At 43.3% G+C, this 14,767-nt stretch overlaps 1 protein-coding gene across 1 annotated transcript in view; it reads right to left on the reverse strand.

The window, feature by feature from the left end:
- Positions 1–2,562: 2,562 nt before the first annotated feature.
- Positions 2,563–14,767, reverse strand: part of basp1 (brain abundant, membrane attached signal protein 1) — a 38,278-nt gene continuing 26,073 nt past the window's right edge. The window contains exon 2 of the mRNA XM_015005268.2: positions 2,563–5,180. Coding sequence (XP_014860754.2) covers positions 4,544–5,164 — 621 coding nt within the window. The 5' untranslated portion in view covers positions 5,165–5,180 and the 3' untranslated portion in view covers positions 2,563–4,543. The remainder of the gene's footprint in view (positions 5,181–14,767) is intronic.

Genomic DNA, 14,767 nt, shown 5'->3' on the forward strand with positions numbered 1-14,767 from the left:
AGCAAAAATCATTATCGAATGTTAATAATTCACATTATGCATATTTTGCCTCGTATCCACAAAAAAAAAGGATTTTATGTGATAAACCAACACAGAACAGGTGCATAACTGTAAGGTGAAAAAATAAACATTTTTACAAATATCAAAATCTGAAAAGTGTGGTTTGCTTTTGTATTTATTCCCTAAGTGCATTCAGTCATAAACAGAACCGTTTCCACTTGATTGTAATTTCATCTCATTATAATTAACAATAAAAAGGAAGTGAATTCTGTCATAAATTATGATTAGAAACTTGCAGTGCTGTAAAAAAGTAATTTTTCCCATAATCTTTTAAAAAGAGAAGAAATCCACAAGAAGAGGGAGAAATATTCACTCCAGTAGCTTTAGTCAGATTGACAGACATCTGAATACAGACCAGATCAACCATCACATAAAACAATCAGTTCCAATGAAACATTTTCATTTTCTCCCTAAGGAATCTGGCCTTGCAGCAATCCCTCCTCCATGACGAGCAGACAGTCGATTTATTGGTGACTCAACCAACAAAACTTTGGTTTAGTCCCACAGATCACCAGGAACCTTAAAGTTGTTGCATTGTTGAGTAAAATCAAACGGACTGAAGAAAAACCAGAATGTAAATTCATGAGGTTTAGGACCCGTCATGTCGGCCATCTTTGATCTGTTCCTCTGGCATTTCTCTGTTCTGGTTGATGTCAGTTTGTGCGTCAGAACAGGAAACCGACACCAGCTGGTTTCCATGGATCATAAAGGTACTCAACTGAAATTACAAACGTAAATTCATGTAATACTAATGTTTTCTGATTAAATGTGTTTGTTAGGATTTTTGGCTGCATCAAATGGAAACACTTCGAATCACATGGTCTACAGCCGGACGTTACTACTGGCAGAAATGACGAAGACGACAGGAAGTGGTACGACGACATTAGCGCTGCAGGTTTTTGTTACTGTGTGAACAAACTTCCACATGTGGGATTTTAATTATGTTTCTTTGTGGCGGGGTTCTCTTATGCTTGGACAAACAAAAAAATGACTGCCCAAAGCCAGAGATCACTTTAGTGAAGTTTATTCCATTCTTCAAGTGAGCAAAAGGTGGCAGGTGAAAAATATACATACAGGGACGTCCAGGCAGGTTAAAAGCAGACAAAACAACAGTACCTTCAAGGTAAGAGTCCATCACCTTCACTGTGATCTGGCAGGAGTCTAGCCACAGACTGCCTCCCTGTGGCGCAGAGCCCTGCTTTTAAAGCCACAGGCTCCGCCCACAGAAAGACCAATCAAGCAAACAAAACAATTAAACAATTATTTCTAACTCAAATGAACTCTTAAAGGATACAAAACAAATCATAATGATAAGGAAAATAAATAAACTTGTAATCAAAATACAATAATCAATTTAATAGAGAACACTCGGTATGTTCCGATGACGTCATCACATGATCACCTGGCGCGCCACACCCGGAAATAACTGCTTGTAAACAAACTGGGAAAGTGTTTGGAAGTGAAAACAGGTTAGGATGGATACAAACTGAAGCAGGAACACCGCGTGTGCACCACGATGAGCCGCATCAGTTTAACCTTTAACAGAAGTAAGTGATTGTGAGTATGTGTGTGCGCATATTAACACGGACTCCTAATTAAGTCTCGGTTCGTGACGGCTCCTCCGTCACATTCTTACTTAATGGAAACATGGCAATTATGAAGTTGTGTTTTTTCAACATTAGCAAAATCTCAGTTGTCCCATCAAACTCTGGGTTTTCCGAGTTTAATTTATGCCAGAGAAAAATGTACGATTTATTCTCTGGGTCTTTAACTTTGAAAGTCCAGAGTTTCACCTGTATTTATAAGCTTCGCTGGTCTGCAGGCATCCAGATGGTTAACACGTCGTTTGGCAGAAAGTGAAGGTGAAGAACGATCCGACTGACATGGGCAGGGAGCAGCTTACAGGGATTTGATCCAGCCAGAGAGTCTCTGCTGGAGTTCAAGTCTTTAACTCTTTGGAAAATTCAGCTAATATCTGTGAAGTGTTTTTGTGTTGGCAGTCGCGTCGCTGCTGCAGTGAGCGGGTTTTAAACTTTCAGGCTCATTGGCTTGTAGATCAAACACATTAACGACTCAACCCTGGAGCTTTTTATTTATTTTCCAAAGAACAGAAAGTAATTCACCTTTATGTCCAAAGCAAATGTTACTTTGCTGGCTGGGACTGCTTTCTGTCACATGTGGGATTCCTCAGGGTTCTGCCCTCGGGTCACTTTGACTTGGCATCTACTTGTCGTTCCTACTTCAAATTGTAAAGCAACTTTTACTTCTGTGTCACCAAACGAATGCAGAAACTTCACTGGCTGATACTTTATGTAACATTTAAACGTTTTTTGTTCTGCTTTTCTTGTTTTCCGTAAAATGACCTCAGTGCTTTATTAGCAGACATTGTCTTCACATGTAGAATGAATGAATTGTATATTAACAGTCATCAGACCTGTGCAAGGCAAATGCCCAGGTTCTTCTTCTGGTTCCCTACTGAAAAAAATTCACTTGCACAAGATCTTTAAGTCAATTTCTGACATTTTATTACTGTTGCACCATTTATACAAGTACATATAATTTTAACGCATCAATTTCCATATCATTTTTTTTTGTCTGTTTGCTTGAATGAACATGTAGAAATAGCTGCGGTGAGACATGGAATGAAAATATCGATCGTAGTTGGCATGGATGCAGACTGAGAAATTATCAATACTCATTTGTTTTTTTATTTTTATTTTTTTCCACTTGACCAAAAAGACAGGACTACAGGTTCACCCAACCACAGACATGCAATTTACTGAGTCAAGAGAGGAAGAAAAGAAACATAATCAAGTGACACACAACCGTCCTCGGATGTTTGTTTCTGCTACGGTTCAACGAGTGCTGGAAGGAAGACGCCGTGTGTCGGTGGATGAGACGGACGGTGAGGTGACGACACTGAGACCTGCATTTATGCACAGGAGGGAACAGGAAGGCCTGGAGGTCGGAGTTTAGGTTGCTGGTATTCAGTATTTTACTCTCCAACTATGCAAAGACATTAGTTTTACTAGTCTGGGTGAAACTGGTGGAAACCGGGTCACAAGCAGAATCTGAACCCATTATGTCGCATAGACAGGAGAATAACTACTTCATAAACTTTATTTTCCTTTTTTTGTTTAATTCAACATTAATCAAAGGTACAACATGGATTCCTGCTTGCCACTAAACTTTCTACTTTTCCAGTGTCCTCCAGAGCTGCAGATGCTAACAAACATGCTAACAAAAAGGATTAATCAACTCAGAGTCTTTTCCCAAACAAAGTACCTCTGGTGGAAACGGCTCCAGGTTTTATCCCGTTTTAGGTTTGGTGACGAAGGAGGAGCAATAATTTCAGATCTTAACTTTATTTGGCACTTTAAATCTCATTCAGAAATAGCTGGACGTGATGTTTTCAAATTTAAGTTTAAAGAAGTTCTACTTATATTTTGTAAATTGTGAGCAGTGTGTTATGAAATCATTTCCAATAATTAGTATGTGTGCACCCGAGGCTGAGTTGTTTCACATTAAATACTGAAGTATTTAATGTGAAACCTAACAGTGAAGAGCTGTTGCAGTTTTAAAACTGAGGATCTTAGATTGGGAGGAAAAGCCTCTCAGGATGTTTGAGTGCCAGTTTAGTCTGCCGTCTTTAGAAAGACACAACTGGACATGTCCTTCCCAAAGCGTCTTCCCGGCTCCGTAAACATCACCGTTTCAGCCTGACAAGAAGTTCAGACAATCTCACAGATTGTTTGGCCTGTCTGCTAAATATGCCACTTTCTGTTGGATTAAAAGACCAGAGAATCGCTTGAAGCTTCACTGGAACATTTTAAAGGTATTCTTGGCAAGGCTTTGCAAATTTTTTAAGTATTACAAATGCTAAAAAACCACTTAGTTTTCTTACAATATAGCTAAGGGTTTCAGTACAAAATGTAGAAGTTTACGTGAAAAAATCCTACAATTATTTGCAAAGCCAGCGATTTTCAACCTTTCAAATTCCCCAGAAAGCTTCAGCATTCTCAGTCAAAACGGTTACAGCTCCGCCGCCCGGGAAACGGGACGTTCTGGGTCAAAGGCTGGACAGATGTAATGCAGATCCAGCTGGTGAAATGACCTTTGACCTCTCACTCCTCTGCAGCAGGCTGCAGGTGAGAGCATGAATGCAGGCAATCTGGAGGTTATGAGTGGATGAAGGATGAAGGTGACGTTGCAAAGGCGCACGGCCGACACAGACTCGTATCAAAGTTCAAATACTACAGCAGAAAAAATAGATTAAAACATAACAATAATAATAGCAATAATCATACGCATTGGTGGGAAACGTCTCCAGTCCTCCTCATTCAACAAATCATCATTATCATCATTACAATTATTATTATTGTTATCATAATATGGGCGGGCTAGTAATTTCATTTTCTTTTTAAATCTTTGTCATCGTTGAGTTAGGTCATTTGTTTCTTCGTTTTGGAAAACAAGCTGTCCATTAATCTTGAACTGCTACGGTTTGATCCTTGCTTGGCGCCTCCGTGGCCGGACCGTCGGCGGCTGGTGTTGAACTAGGCGCAGCGGCGCCATCTTTGGTCGCCGCGGGAGCCGCTGCCTCTGTGGGCTTAGGGTCAGGCGAGGTCGCCGGGGCCGCCTCGGCTTTGGCCGCCGGTGCAGCGGGGGCCTCAGTCTTTTTGGCGTCGGCCTCCCCTTTGCTCTCGGCTGCAGCGCCGGGCGCCGCGGCCTTCGTCTCCGGCTCCTTGGCGGCGGGAGCCGCCTCTTTGGCCGCGGCCGGTTTGTCGTCAGCCTTGGCAGCGTCGGCGCTTTTCGGTGCCTCTGCTTTGGGCTCGGCGTTGGCGGCAGGTTTTTCCGACTCCTTGGCGGCGGGAGCAGCGTTCTTCTCCTCGTCCTTCGGCGCTGCGGCGTCCGCCGCCGGCGTCTCCTTGGCCGCCGTGTCGTTCGCTACCTCCTTAGCATCGCCGGCCTCAGGGGCCTCGTCCTTCTTGTCCTTCGGTGCTTCGCTCTCCTCGGCCGAGGCGCCTTCTGCCTTGGCGTCTTTGTCTTTGGACTTGTCGTTTACATTGTATCCCTTCTTCTTTTTGCTGAGCTTGCCTCCCATTTTAACTCTCTGGCCTCTAAAACAGAAGGAGAAAAAAGTAAACTTAGTATTCTAATGTAAATGGTTGTTATCCAAGCCTTTACAAAATAATTTACAACCATTTATGGCTTTGGGGATTTAAATGACAAACCAAAACAAAAACAATCCGTAGGTGTAAAGTGGAGGGAAACTGGTGGCTTTTCTCTGCAGGTACAGATGCAGGTTTTTTTTTTTTTTTTTGTCCACCAGTTTTCTGCATCTACAGATTGAAAGTTTGGCCAGTTCTTGTTTGCTAAATATCTCAATATGCAATAAGCATATTGTTTAGCTCAAGATGTCATTTGATTTGTGTAAGTATAATCTAGAATATGCTATAAAATATAAAACCAAAATACTGCAGAGCCCCTGGAGCCACAACAACCTAAAATCTCAGAAGTTTTGGTTTTATGAATTCGGTCAAATCTCTAGAAGTCAAACATTTACATACTGTAGTTTTACATAAATGCTTGAAGCATACACACACATTTATGTATCAAATCACACTAATATAAATAAATAACATTATTCTGTTTGCATGTTCACTGACAAACTATGGTTTGATCATTGTATAAATATATAATATTTGTCACTACTTTTGGTTTTTTGTAATATTGTAACAGATATTTTGTGCTACAAAACTAGCAGCCTCAGTAGCACCAATGCTATAAGCTAACAAACGTCCAGCCCTGTAAGGCTTCCTGCTTGGAGAAGAGAGCACAATAAACGAGAATCCATCAACGTTTGAAGGTTTGCATTAGAAAAGGTTGATGGAAACAGTAACATTTAAAATAACTTCGGAGATGGAAACACTTTCGCTGAATAAGTTCTGATGTAATGAACTCTGTGCCTTACCAGAGGCACAAAGCAGAGAACCCTCCATTTTTCTGAGATGTGTTCTCCATGCTAGTTTTATTTACCTCTACTTCCTGTTTGTCACAGCAACGCGGAGCGTCAACATCTGATAAAATCACGTTATCAGCCCTGTTGATTCGCTCCAATAGATGGAAACTTTTTCGTTTTGACGGCTCATAATTCCGATAACATTTGGATGGAAGCGAAGCTGGAAAACCGAAACCTGCTGCAGGAAGTTCTGGACTTCCAGCTGAATCTGGTGGAAACGTTTCACCACTTGGTTTTTTTACAACCAGTTTTACTTGAGCAGAAGATAAAACAAAGCTGCAAGTGTTCATACAGACACTGGAAACACCGGATATGTGAGAGCAACGCGTCAGGCAACATGTTGCATCGTATAGTAATGTAGCTTCATGCTAACGCTGTGGATGTTTAGACTTTCCTGCACCACTCTGTGTGTGTCTAATTAAACTCATCTCGGCCCGATCCTTCATGTACGTGTGTCTGTTTTCCATCAGCGATTGGAAACGTGAGGTGTGAAACGACGTCCCATGAAGACAGAAAGCCTGACCTCAGATCAGCAGAGAGACGCGGATCCGTTTCATCTCTGGTCACCAGGAACCAGGTCTGCTTATCCTCCGTTAAACACAGAGCGGCACTGTGAACTCAGTGAACTTCATACTTTGTGGAACATTACATTCCATGCATGCCAAGACGAAAGCCACACACACACACACACACACACACTCAAATCAAATCAATTGACAAGTATGCAGTTTGGAAACATCACGAAAATCTACAATTTCCTGTGCAAACTAAATGACAAAAAAACTAACAGGATTCTCACGCTGTTATGTTTTTCCGTGATGATTACACACACACACGCGCGCGCGCACACGCACTCCTTTCTGGCTCTTCAATCAGCTGAAGGTAGGTTTCACCATCTGCCTGCTTCACAGGGAGGAAACTTCAACATGCAGCAAATCAGGCAGAACAAGAGCAAACGGCTCAAAACGTGCTGGTTTGAACTGATGGAGGGAAATCTGGAAGCGAAGCCTCTGAACCTCCTTCAGGTTCACATCTGGATGTTTAACTTCTGCATTCAGAGCAGAAAACAGAAACTGGATGTTGAACTTCAACAGTAATCTTTTTACAGTTCATTTTAATCATTCGTCTCATTAAGTGGTGGAAACTAGAAGTGACCCGTTTGGTACTCCAGATGTACGGGAGAGAAATTATGCCTCTGGAAAAAAAAAAAAAATTGTGATAATCTCTGAATTTCTGACTTTTTTCTCAGAATTCGGAGAGAAAAAACGAATTATTTTTTCTTCTTCCTGTTATAACTGCTGTTCTTTACTGGCCCTGATGCTCCTCCGTACAGATGATGTGTGTGAAGTGAATCGTCTTCCCAGGCGGTGAAACGCCGCGCTGCTGCTCTCAGACTGGACCGGCGCCAGCGGTGAATCCGCTCAAAATGCTAATGTCCTCCCGGCCACAGACTGAATCAGTCCACTATTCAGGCTAAACTCCTGTGACCGTCCAGCGGCTGGCGGCTGCCAGGAACGCCGCTCCTGCCTCGGCTTTCTCCGGCCCACAATGGAGCGCTTCACGTCGTTTGACGCCGCTGGACAATGAGCCCCAATCAGCCGGCAGACAATGGCGGCTCAGCCGGAGGCGTGTGTTTTCCCGGCCCTGCAGTGTGTAAAAAGCTCCGGCGGCGCGGAGACAACCTGGAGAAAATACAGCAAGTCCAACAAAAGACCAACTGAAACCTGCAGGACAGCAAATATGATCCTGTGACGTCATTTTAAACATCAGCAAAGAAGAAAGGCAAATAAATACTAATCGGTTAAAAACAATTCAGTATGTTGCAACTGTTGGCAGAATGAAACCTGATGGAGCTGCAACCGACCAGAATCACTACGAAATGTTTCATTCAGCGTTTCCATGTTTTCAATCATATTTGAATGTTTTATTTCACCTCAATACAAAAAGCAGTTTTGAAATAATTTATTAAAGTCAGGGTGTCTTAACTATTAACTCCTCTCTTGTTTTGCTTCAGTCTGACGACACGAAGTAGGATGAAGACGGATCAGACAGACGTTTTCTGTTGCAGTCTTCTGCAGCAAATTATTACTGATACAGTTCATGTATATTGTTAAACTTTAAGAACTTTTTAGTTTGAACCTTTGATGCTGCCGTTACCCCTGAGTTTTCCCTTGGCGTGAAAATAAAATCTGTTTTGTTTTTATTCTATAAATATAACACATATAATATGAGATCATAATTCATGTTTTAGCTTTTTGTTCTCCAACAAACATCAACAGAACTGGTTGCACTGGAATTTCATTACTGGTTTCATAGTAAAGGGGGAAATACAAATGCACACCACACTTTTCAGATTTCAGTCTGTTTCCTTACATTCAGTGGTTCTCTGCTCTGCTTTAAGATCCCAAGTGGAGTTTGTTTGTAGCAGAGCTTTGGGAGCCGTCGCTGTAAGAAGGTGAACTCTGTTTTAAATCTGCAGACTTTACTAAACTCCAACATGATGCATCTCCTCGCCCAGGAATGTTCGCTGACATGATTAAAACCTGCTGAGCTACTTTGTCCTGCTTTATTTCCGCCATGTTCAGCAGTTAGCGCGCGGCGCAGGCCCGGCCTCATAAGGCTGCTGAGCTCACAAAGCGCATGATTGATCGCAGCATCGGCCCTCGCTGGAAAAGTATTTATGGAACATTATTAATCTCCAATCAGGCCCGAGTCCTGCGAGTCGAGGCAGCGCAGCGGCTTCCTGAGGAGCAGATGGCCGCGTCTCCTCAGATTCTTCTCCAACTTCTCGCCGTCTCTGAAGAGTCATCTGTCACGCCTCCACAGCGGCTCGGCTGAAACTCTGCAGTCCGGCTCTACAACCAAACAGCTAACGGGAAAATCAGAGTGGGTACAACCTGGCAACCCTCAAAGTCCAGGGACTCTTTGGGTGTTTACTGACGACTTCCACTGAATAAACTAAGTGGATTTAACTTTTTGTTTTACGTACTTAGACTAGGCTCTTGATTTAAACAAGTTGAGGATCTACTGAGGTAAAAACCTTTTAAACTTAAACAGCTACAGTTTTTCTCAGTCGCTTTGGTGCATTTCTTGAATCAACAGTAAATATATTTCTCAAAATAATTCATACAAACAGCAAAACACCAAAGAAATCCTTAGTTTGTGTCTTAAAATGAAACATCTGAAGATGTCGGTGCTTCAGACAGAGAAGTTTTGGTTTCACTGGGTTTGGATCAGAGTCACATTGACTCAACAGTAATCTGATGTTCTGCTGTACACTGGAGATTACAAGAATTGTAAATTATGATTATGGAGATCAATGGTAAGAGACTGGATGATGTTTATGTTTATACTTTTACAGAAATGAAAAGACGAACTGCAGAGCAGAAAGGAAAAAAAACTAAAGTAGAAATGGGAACAAGACAAACTGAAGGAGATCGGTAAACGCAGTTCTGTAGGAATTATATGAGATTATAATTTTCATCTTCATGCTGAGAAAAAATCCTCAGCTTTAAGAAATGAAGAGTGGATGAGAGGAACTAATCAGCTTCCTGTTGATGGAGCGACAGAAACTGGCATCATGTCCGTAGCTTTATGTTTGTTTTACTGAAAACTGTCAGATTTTATATTTTCTGTCAAAGTTTGAGCAGAGAAACAAATAAAAAGCAGAAGCAGGAAAAGTTTAAATCCAGTAGTTTTCAGGAAAACATTTTAGGCAACAAGTTAGCTTTTATTTATTTAATTAGGCTTTACAGTGTGGAGCAGTTCAGTTTTAGGAGATAAAGATGGAGAACGGCCTTGGTTCCCCCCCAGGCCCCCTCCTACCCCTCTATCCCCCCTCCTGCCCCTCCAGTCCCCCTCCTACCCCTCTATCCCCCCTCCTGCCCCTCCAGGCCCCTTCCTACCCCTCCAGGCCCCCTCCTGCCCCTCCAGTCTCCCTCCTGCCCCTCTATCCCCCCTCCTGCCCCTCCAGTCCCCCTCCTGCCCTCCTGCCCCAGCAGATGGAGGCTCCTGCAGGTCCTGGGCTCTGGATAACCTCAGCTTGCCCGTCCCGGCTGCGCCGCTGCCATCCAACATGACACCTTAAAGGTTAGCGCTGTCAGCGAGCGGCTGCAGCGTTTTCACTCTGAAGCGTCGCCTGGGAAACGGACGTGACAGCAGGAGCAGCTGGACCTCTGGCGGTCCGCACACCTTTCACTGGGCGCTTTACTTCCACACATGAAGTAAATTAAATGGAAACACTTTCAGAGGAGTGTTCTGCCTTCATTACTCTCATCTCCAGAGAATCTGAATTTCTCTGCTGATTCTGTGGGTTTTTACAGTCATTTCTCCTGCTTCAGAGTTACTGCGCAGGTGAAGCGTGGAGCAGTGAGGAAGCTGACATTTGGACCAGTAAACACCCAGAGCCCAGCAGTGTGGAGGCTGAGGTGACTCTGGTGGATTATAATGAGCTTATCTGGATCTTCAAAGAGCTTCTTAAAGGGATAACGCTGATAAACCGCAGAGCAGAGCGGACCTCACAGAGAGAGGAGGCTTTTCCAGGCAGCATGCTGCTCACAGAGCCGTGACACAGATCGGATCCCTTTGTGAATCCGGCCTGGGGGAACGCTGCACACGTTCTCCCTCCGTGTCACACTGACCTCCATTTTCAAACGCTTCAGCCTCGTCAGACAACGAGCGAGCAGCTGCGACACACACTGCTGCTGCTGCATCAGCTGGCTCTGATTAAAGGCCTGCAGCTTTAAAACGCAGGCAGCTTGAAGGAACTCGTATCGTTTCTTACATGTTTCAGGAAATGCAACTCAAACCTGAAATACACTGTAAAAACATGAACTGTTGCTTCAGACTGACAGTAAATTAAAGTCTCCGGTTTTATTTCTGTTTGGCTCCACAGTGGAGCAGCTGGAGGCAGCAAGAAGGATTTCTATCGTAGCTGCTCACTAGAGGAATAACTTTAATGAGCTAATTTTGATTAATTAACTCCATAGAATTTAAACTGGTTAATTTTTTTTAACAGAATCCCTTTTATCCCTGCAAAGATTCAACCCAGAACCTTTGCACTGCGTTTCTCAAGCTAACATCTGCTAACAGACGACAAAGCTGCTTCTCTCAGCGCATCGGGGGTTAATTCCTGCTTCTAAACGACCTGATTGGACGCTGGGAAAGACTGTTGTTGTGTTTAAGTTGTGCTAAAAGCCATCAGAGAAACTATTGAAATCTAAAATAGCATCTCAGTGCTAACATGTAGCAGCTAGTGCTAAAGTTAGCGTCCACATTTCTGAAGAAACTCCATGAATGATCAGGACCTGAAATTGAGAAAGTTGCTTATTTTGCCTGGTTTCCATTTAAAATGTGATTAATGGTCATAATAATATATTCTCAAATGACTTTACCTTGTAATTTAATTAAATTTTTTAGCGTGGCCCTAACACCCCCTGCTGTAGGACATGTAGCAGTTTGGTTTTGTCAGCTCAGCGCTGTGGTTCAGCAGTTCAGATGAAGAACGGTGCGCCCCCTCCCTGTTTCTGAATGGAAGCAGCGCCGTAGCGTCCAGCCGGCTGATCTTAGGCGAGTTTGTTTCACCGAACAGCAGCAGGCGAGTGCAGGATGGGCAGGAAAACTGGAGCAGAAAATCTGGCCCAACCTCATAAACACACACAAATAAAAACACTGGAAGAGAAACGAGAGGAAGCCGAGGGAACAATGAGAAGCCCGAGACGTTCACAGATTTCACTTTCCAAGAACACCCAAAACAAGAATCACTGGAAGTATTTTCTTTCCACATTCTCAGTCTGAACTGACAGAGCTGCAAGTGGAAGCTAAAACAGCGTAGCCAGCATAAACGGCACCATCTGTGGAAATTGGTACTGGTCCCCAGTGTGGAAGCTATAGCAGCAGGACCAGTGGCTACGTCTATTTTTGTCCAACAAGCATTTCTCAGTCTGGAGAAGCTTCATGAGGCTGACATCATCCGTCAGGATTAAAACAGAGAAACAAGGTAAACGCTGATGACTGAATTTATTTAAAATAACAGATATTTAAAGCAGGTGAAGCAACCAGCAGCAGCAGATCACCAAAAATGCAGGAAAAGCCTTCAGAGTCATGAAAGATGAATTATTATCATCTTCAGTAGATGTTTAACTGTCTGGATCCTTCTGCTGTAGAATTATGATGCATGTCTCACAGCAATAATGAAAATGTTGGATAAAATGTGAAATTTCTGTTCAGACTGCAAACACTTTGAAAACTATCACATATTGTATTTAAAACCACTGGTGGAAGTAGCATAAATAAGATTTTTGGGGGTTGAAATCTGTCAAACTGTGACCCTGGAGAACTCGTGTCCAGCAACCGGTTCATGAAGAAACCGTTTAGTGACGGAGACTACAGGGGACTGAGGATGAAGCTGGAGAGAGACATCTGGGCATCTTTGCTTGAGCCGTTGCCTTCATCATGTTGGGTAAGCAGATGGACGGATAGAATGGTTCTGATTCGTTTTTAAGCCTGGTTGATTAAGAGGTCAACACATTCCTCTGAAGACGATCGCCAACCCGACTGAACCAACTTACAGAAACAAAGACCTTCTGAAAACCTTCAACCAGGAAACCTTTAGACGACCACAGGAACGTCTGGGAAAGGAAATGTAGCGAAACCAGAGAACGGAGGATGTCTGCTGAACAAACCTGCGACTCCTGAACACCTTCGCATCTTTATTTTTAGCCGAAGCAGGAGCCGGTAATCCAAGAAGCAGTTTTCTAAAAATCTGGTGTCGTCTTACTGTCCGCCATGACTTTTAACCTTGGCCAGCTGGTGGAATTACTTATGAGTCAATAACTATTACCCAGGGAGCAGACTGCCTTACTTAAAACTCACTGACCACACAGCCATGTGTGCTTAAATGAGCGATACACACACACACACACACACACATTAGTGGGCGTTTAGACGATCAATCCTCAAATTGATAGAGCTTGAGAAAAGTCCAGTGCTGGAAATGGGTATTGATTATCCGGCTGCAGAGCCGCTGTGTGTTCAGCTGCTGCTTATGAGTCAGAGGACGCACTCAGCAGAGATGAAAGCCAGCGAGGCGCTTTGAGACGCTTTCCACCCAGACATTTAGCAGTGAATACAAAATCTGTCCAAGCGCTTTGTTGGCTGCACAGAAAACTGACAGCAGACAAAACAAAACAGGAAGGCGAAACAGATTACGTCCGTCTCCCTGGATCCACTGGCATTTAGTTCTGCAGAATCCCGTCTCTTTCAGACAGTCACACGACCTCCATGACTGCAAAGCCAGAAGAAATTATTTGTTTTGGTCTGAAATTATGTATTACTTTTGCAAACAGGGATTCTTGTACCAACAGTAATCAACGTATTTACACCTGCTGGGGCTAACGCATACATCCTGGCTGTTTAAGGATGATGTCACACTTAAAGGTGAACTTGGTCGGTCTGTGCAGTCATGGCGGCGCCTCCTGAGGTCTGCAAAGAGCACAGATGGTTTAGCGGTGATGAAACGTGTTTATGACACATGGAAATGTCTGCAGTGAGACTGTAATGTTTTAGCACTGGGTGACGATGGACATTTCTCAGAGGACTGGCTAAATAAACCCAGGAGAGAGTGAGTTCACACCGAGCTGGTTTTCAGAGAAACCGTAACATTTTTGCTCGTTTACACGACGCCAGTGATCGAGTCTCTCACCGCCGCTTTCTGAAACTTTTCTGTAACACCACCGCCGGAGGCGTGAAGGAGTCTGCAGGTGTGAAAACGAGCAGTCGCAGGATGCATGGCGGTGGGATTAGCTTTACGCACGAGAAGATAGTAAAACAAAATGGATGACAGCAATGTTCTGTGTGTGATACTGAATCTTTTCAGTCTAATAAACCTTCTGCTATATATATGTCATATAAACTTAAAGCACCAAGAATGCACAGACTTCGACCAAGAGCTTCTCTGATCGCCAACGTTTTCCAGAAGGAAACGTGAATCCATCTGAGCCTGGGTCGCCACCAGGACCATGATGCATTTCAGTAGCAGAGGAATTTATGCTGCCTGAGATAAACAATGCTTTGGTGCCACCTTGCTATGCACAGTGTAAAGACTCTGGCCTCCAACTGAGCCAAGATACAACAGACTGTTAAAAAATCTGCAGCATGAGCAATTTACAACACTGCTGTTCAAAGGTCTCAGCAAAATCATCTCTATCTCACACGAAACTGTGCAAACGCTCTGTCTGCACTGATGAAGATTCACTAGAAACTGAATGTGAAACTGACAGCTTGACCTCCTTTCTGATTCATCCTGATCCATTGGAATGTCATCGATTCCACATCCTTGATCCCGACATTCACAAACTATTCTAACTGGAAAAGTTAAATCAACCAGGAGTTAGCGCCTCGTCGTTTCCCTGTCGTTGCCTTTAGACGCGTCCCGCTGGCCGAGGCAGATTCCTGGACTTCTATCAGAACCATTAAAACTTTTGAATAAAACAGAGCTGATAGCAGGTACTATGTTTTGGAGCGTCGCCTGGCAACCAAACACAGCCCTGGGCACTAAAGTCCAAATTGTGATGATCCACAAAATCTGCCAAATGTTCACATTTAGACTCAAAGGTTTTATTTTGATGGGGAACTTTAACTTAAAATAATAAAAGGTTCCAGATTTGTCCTGTTTTGACTAGGATG

The sequence above is a fragment of the Poecilia mexicana genome, unplaced genomic scaffold (genome assembly GCF_051168715.1).
Source record: "Poecilia mexicana isolate PSO_F unplaced genomic scaffold, ASM5116871v1 scaffold_17, whole genome shotgun sequence".
Taxonomy (NCBI): domain Eukaryota; kingdom Metazoa; phylum Chordata; class Actinopteri; order Cyprinodontiformes; family Poeciliidae; genus Poecilia; species Poecilia mexicana.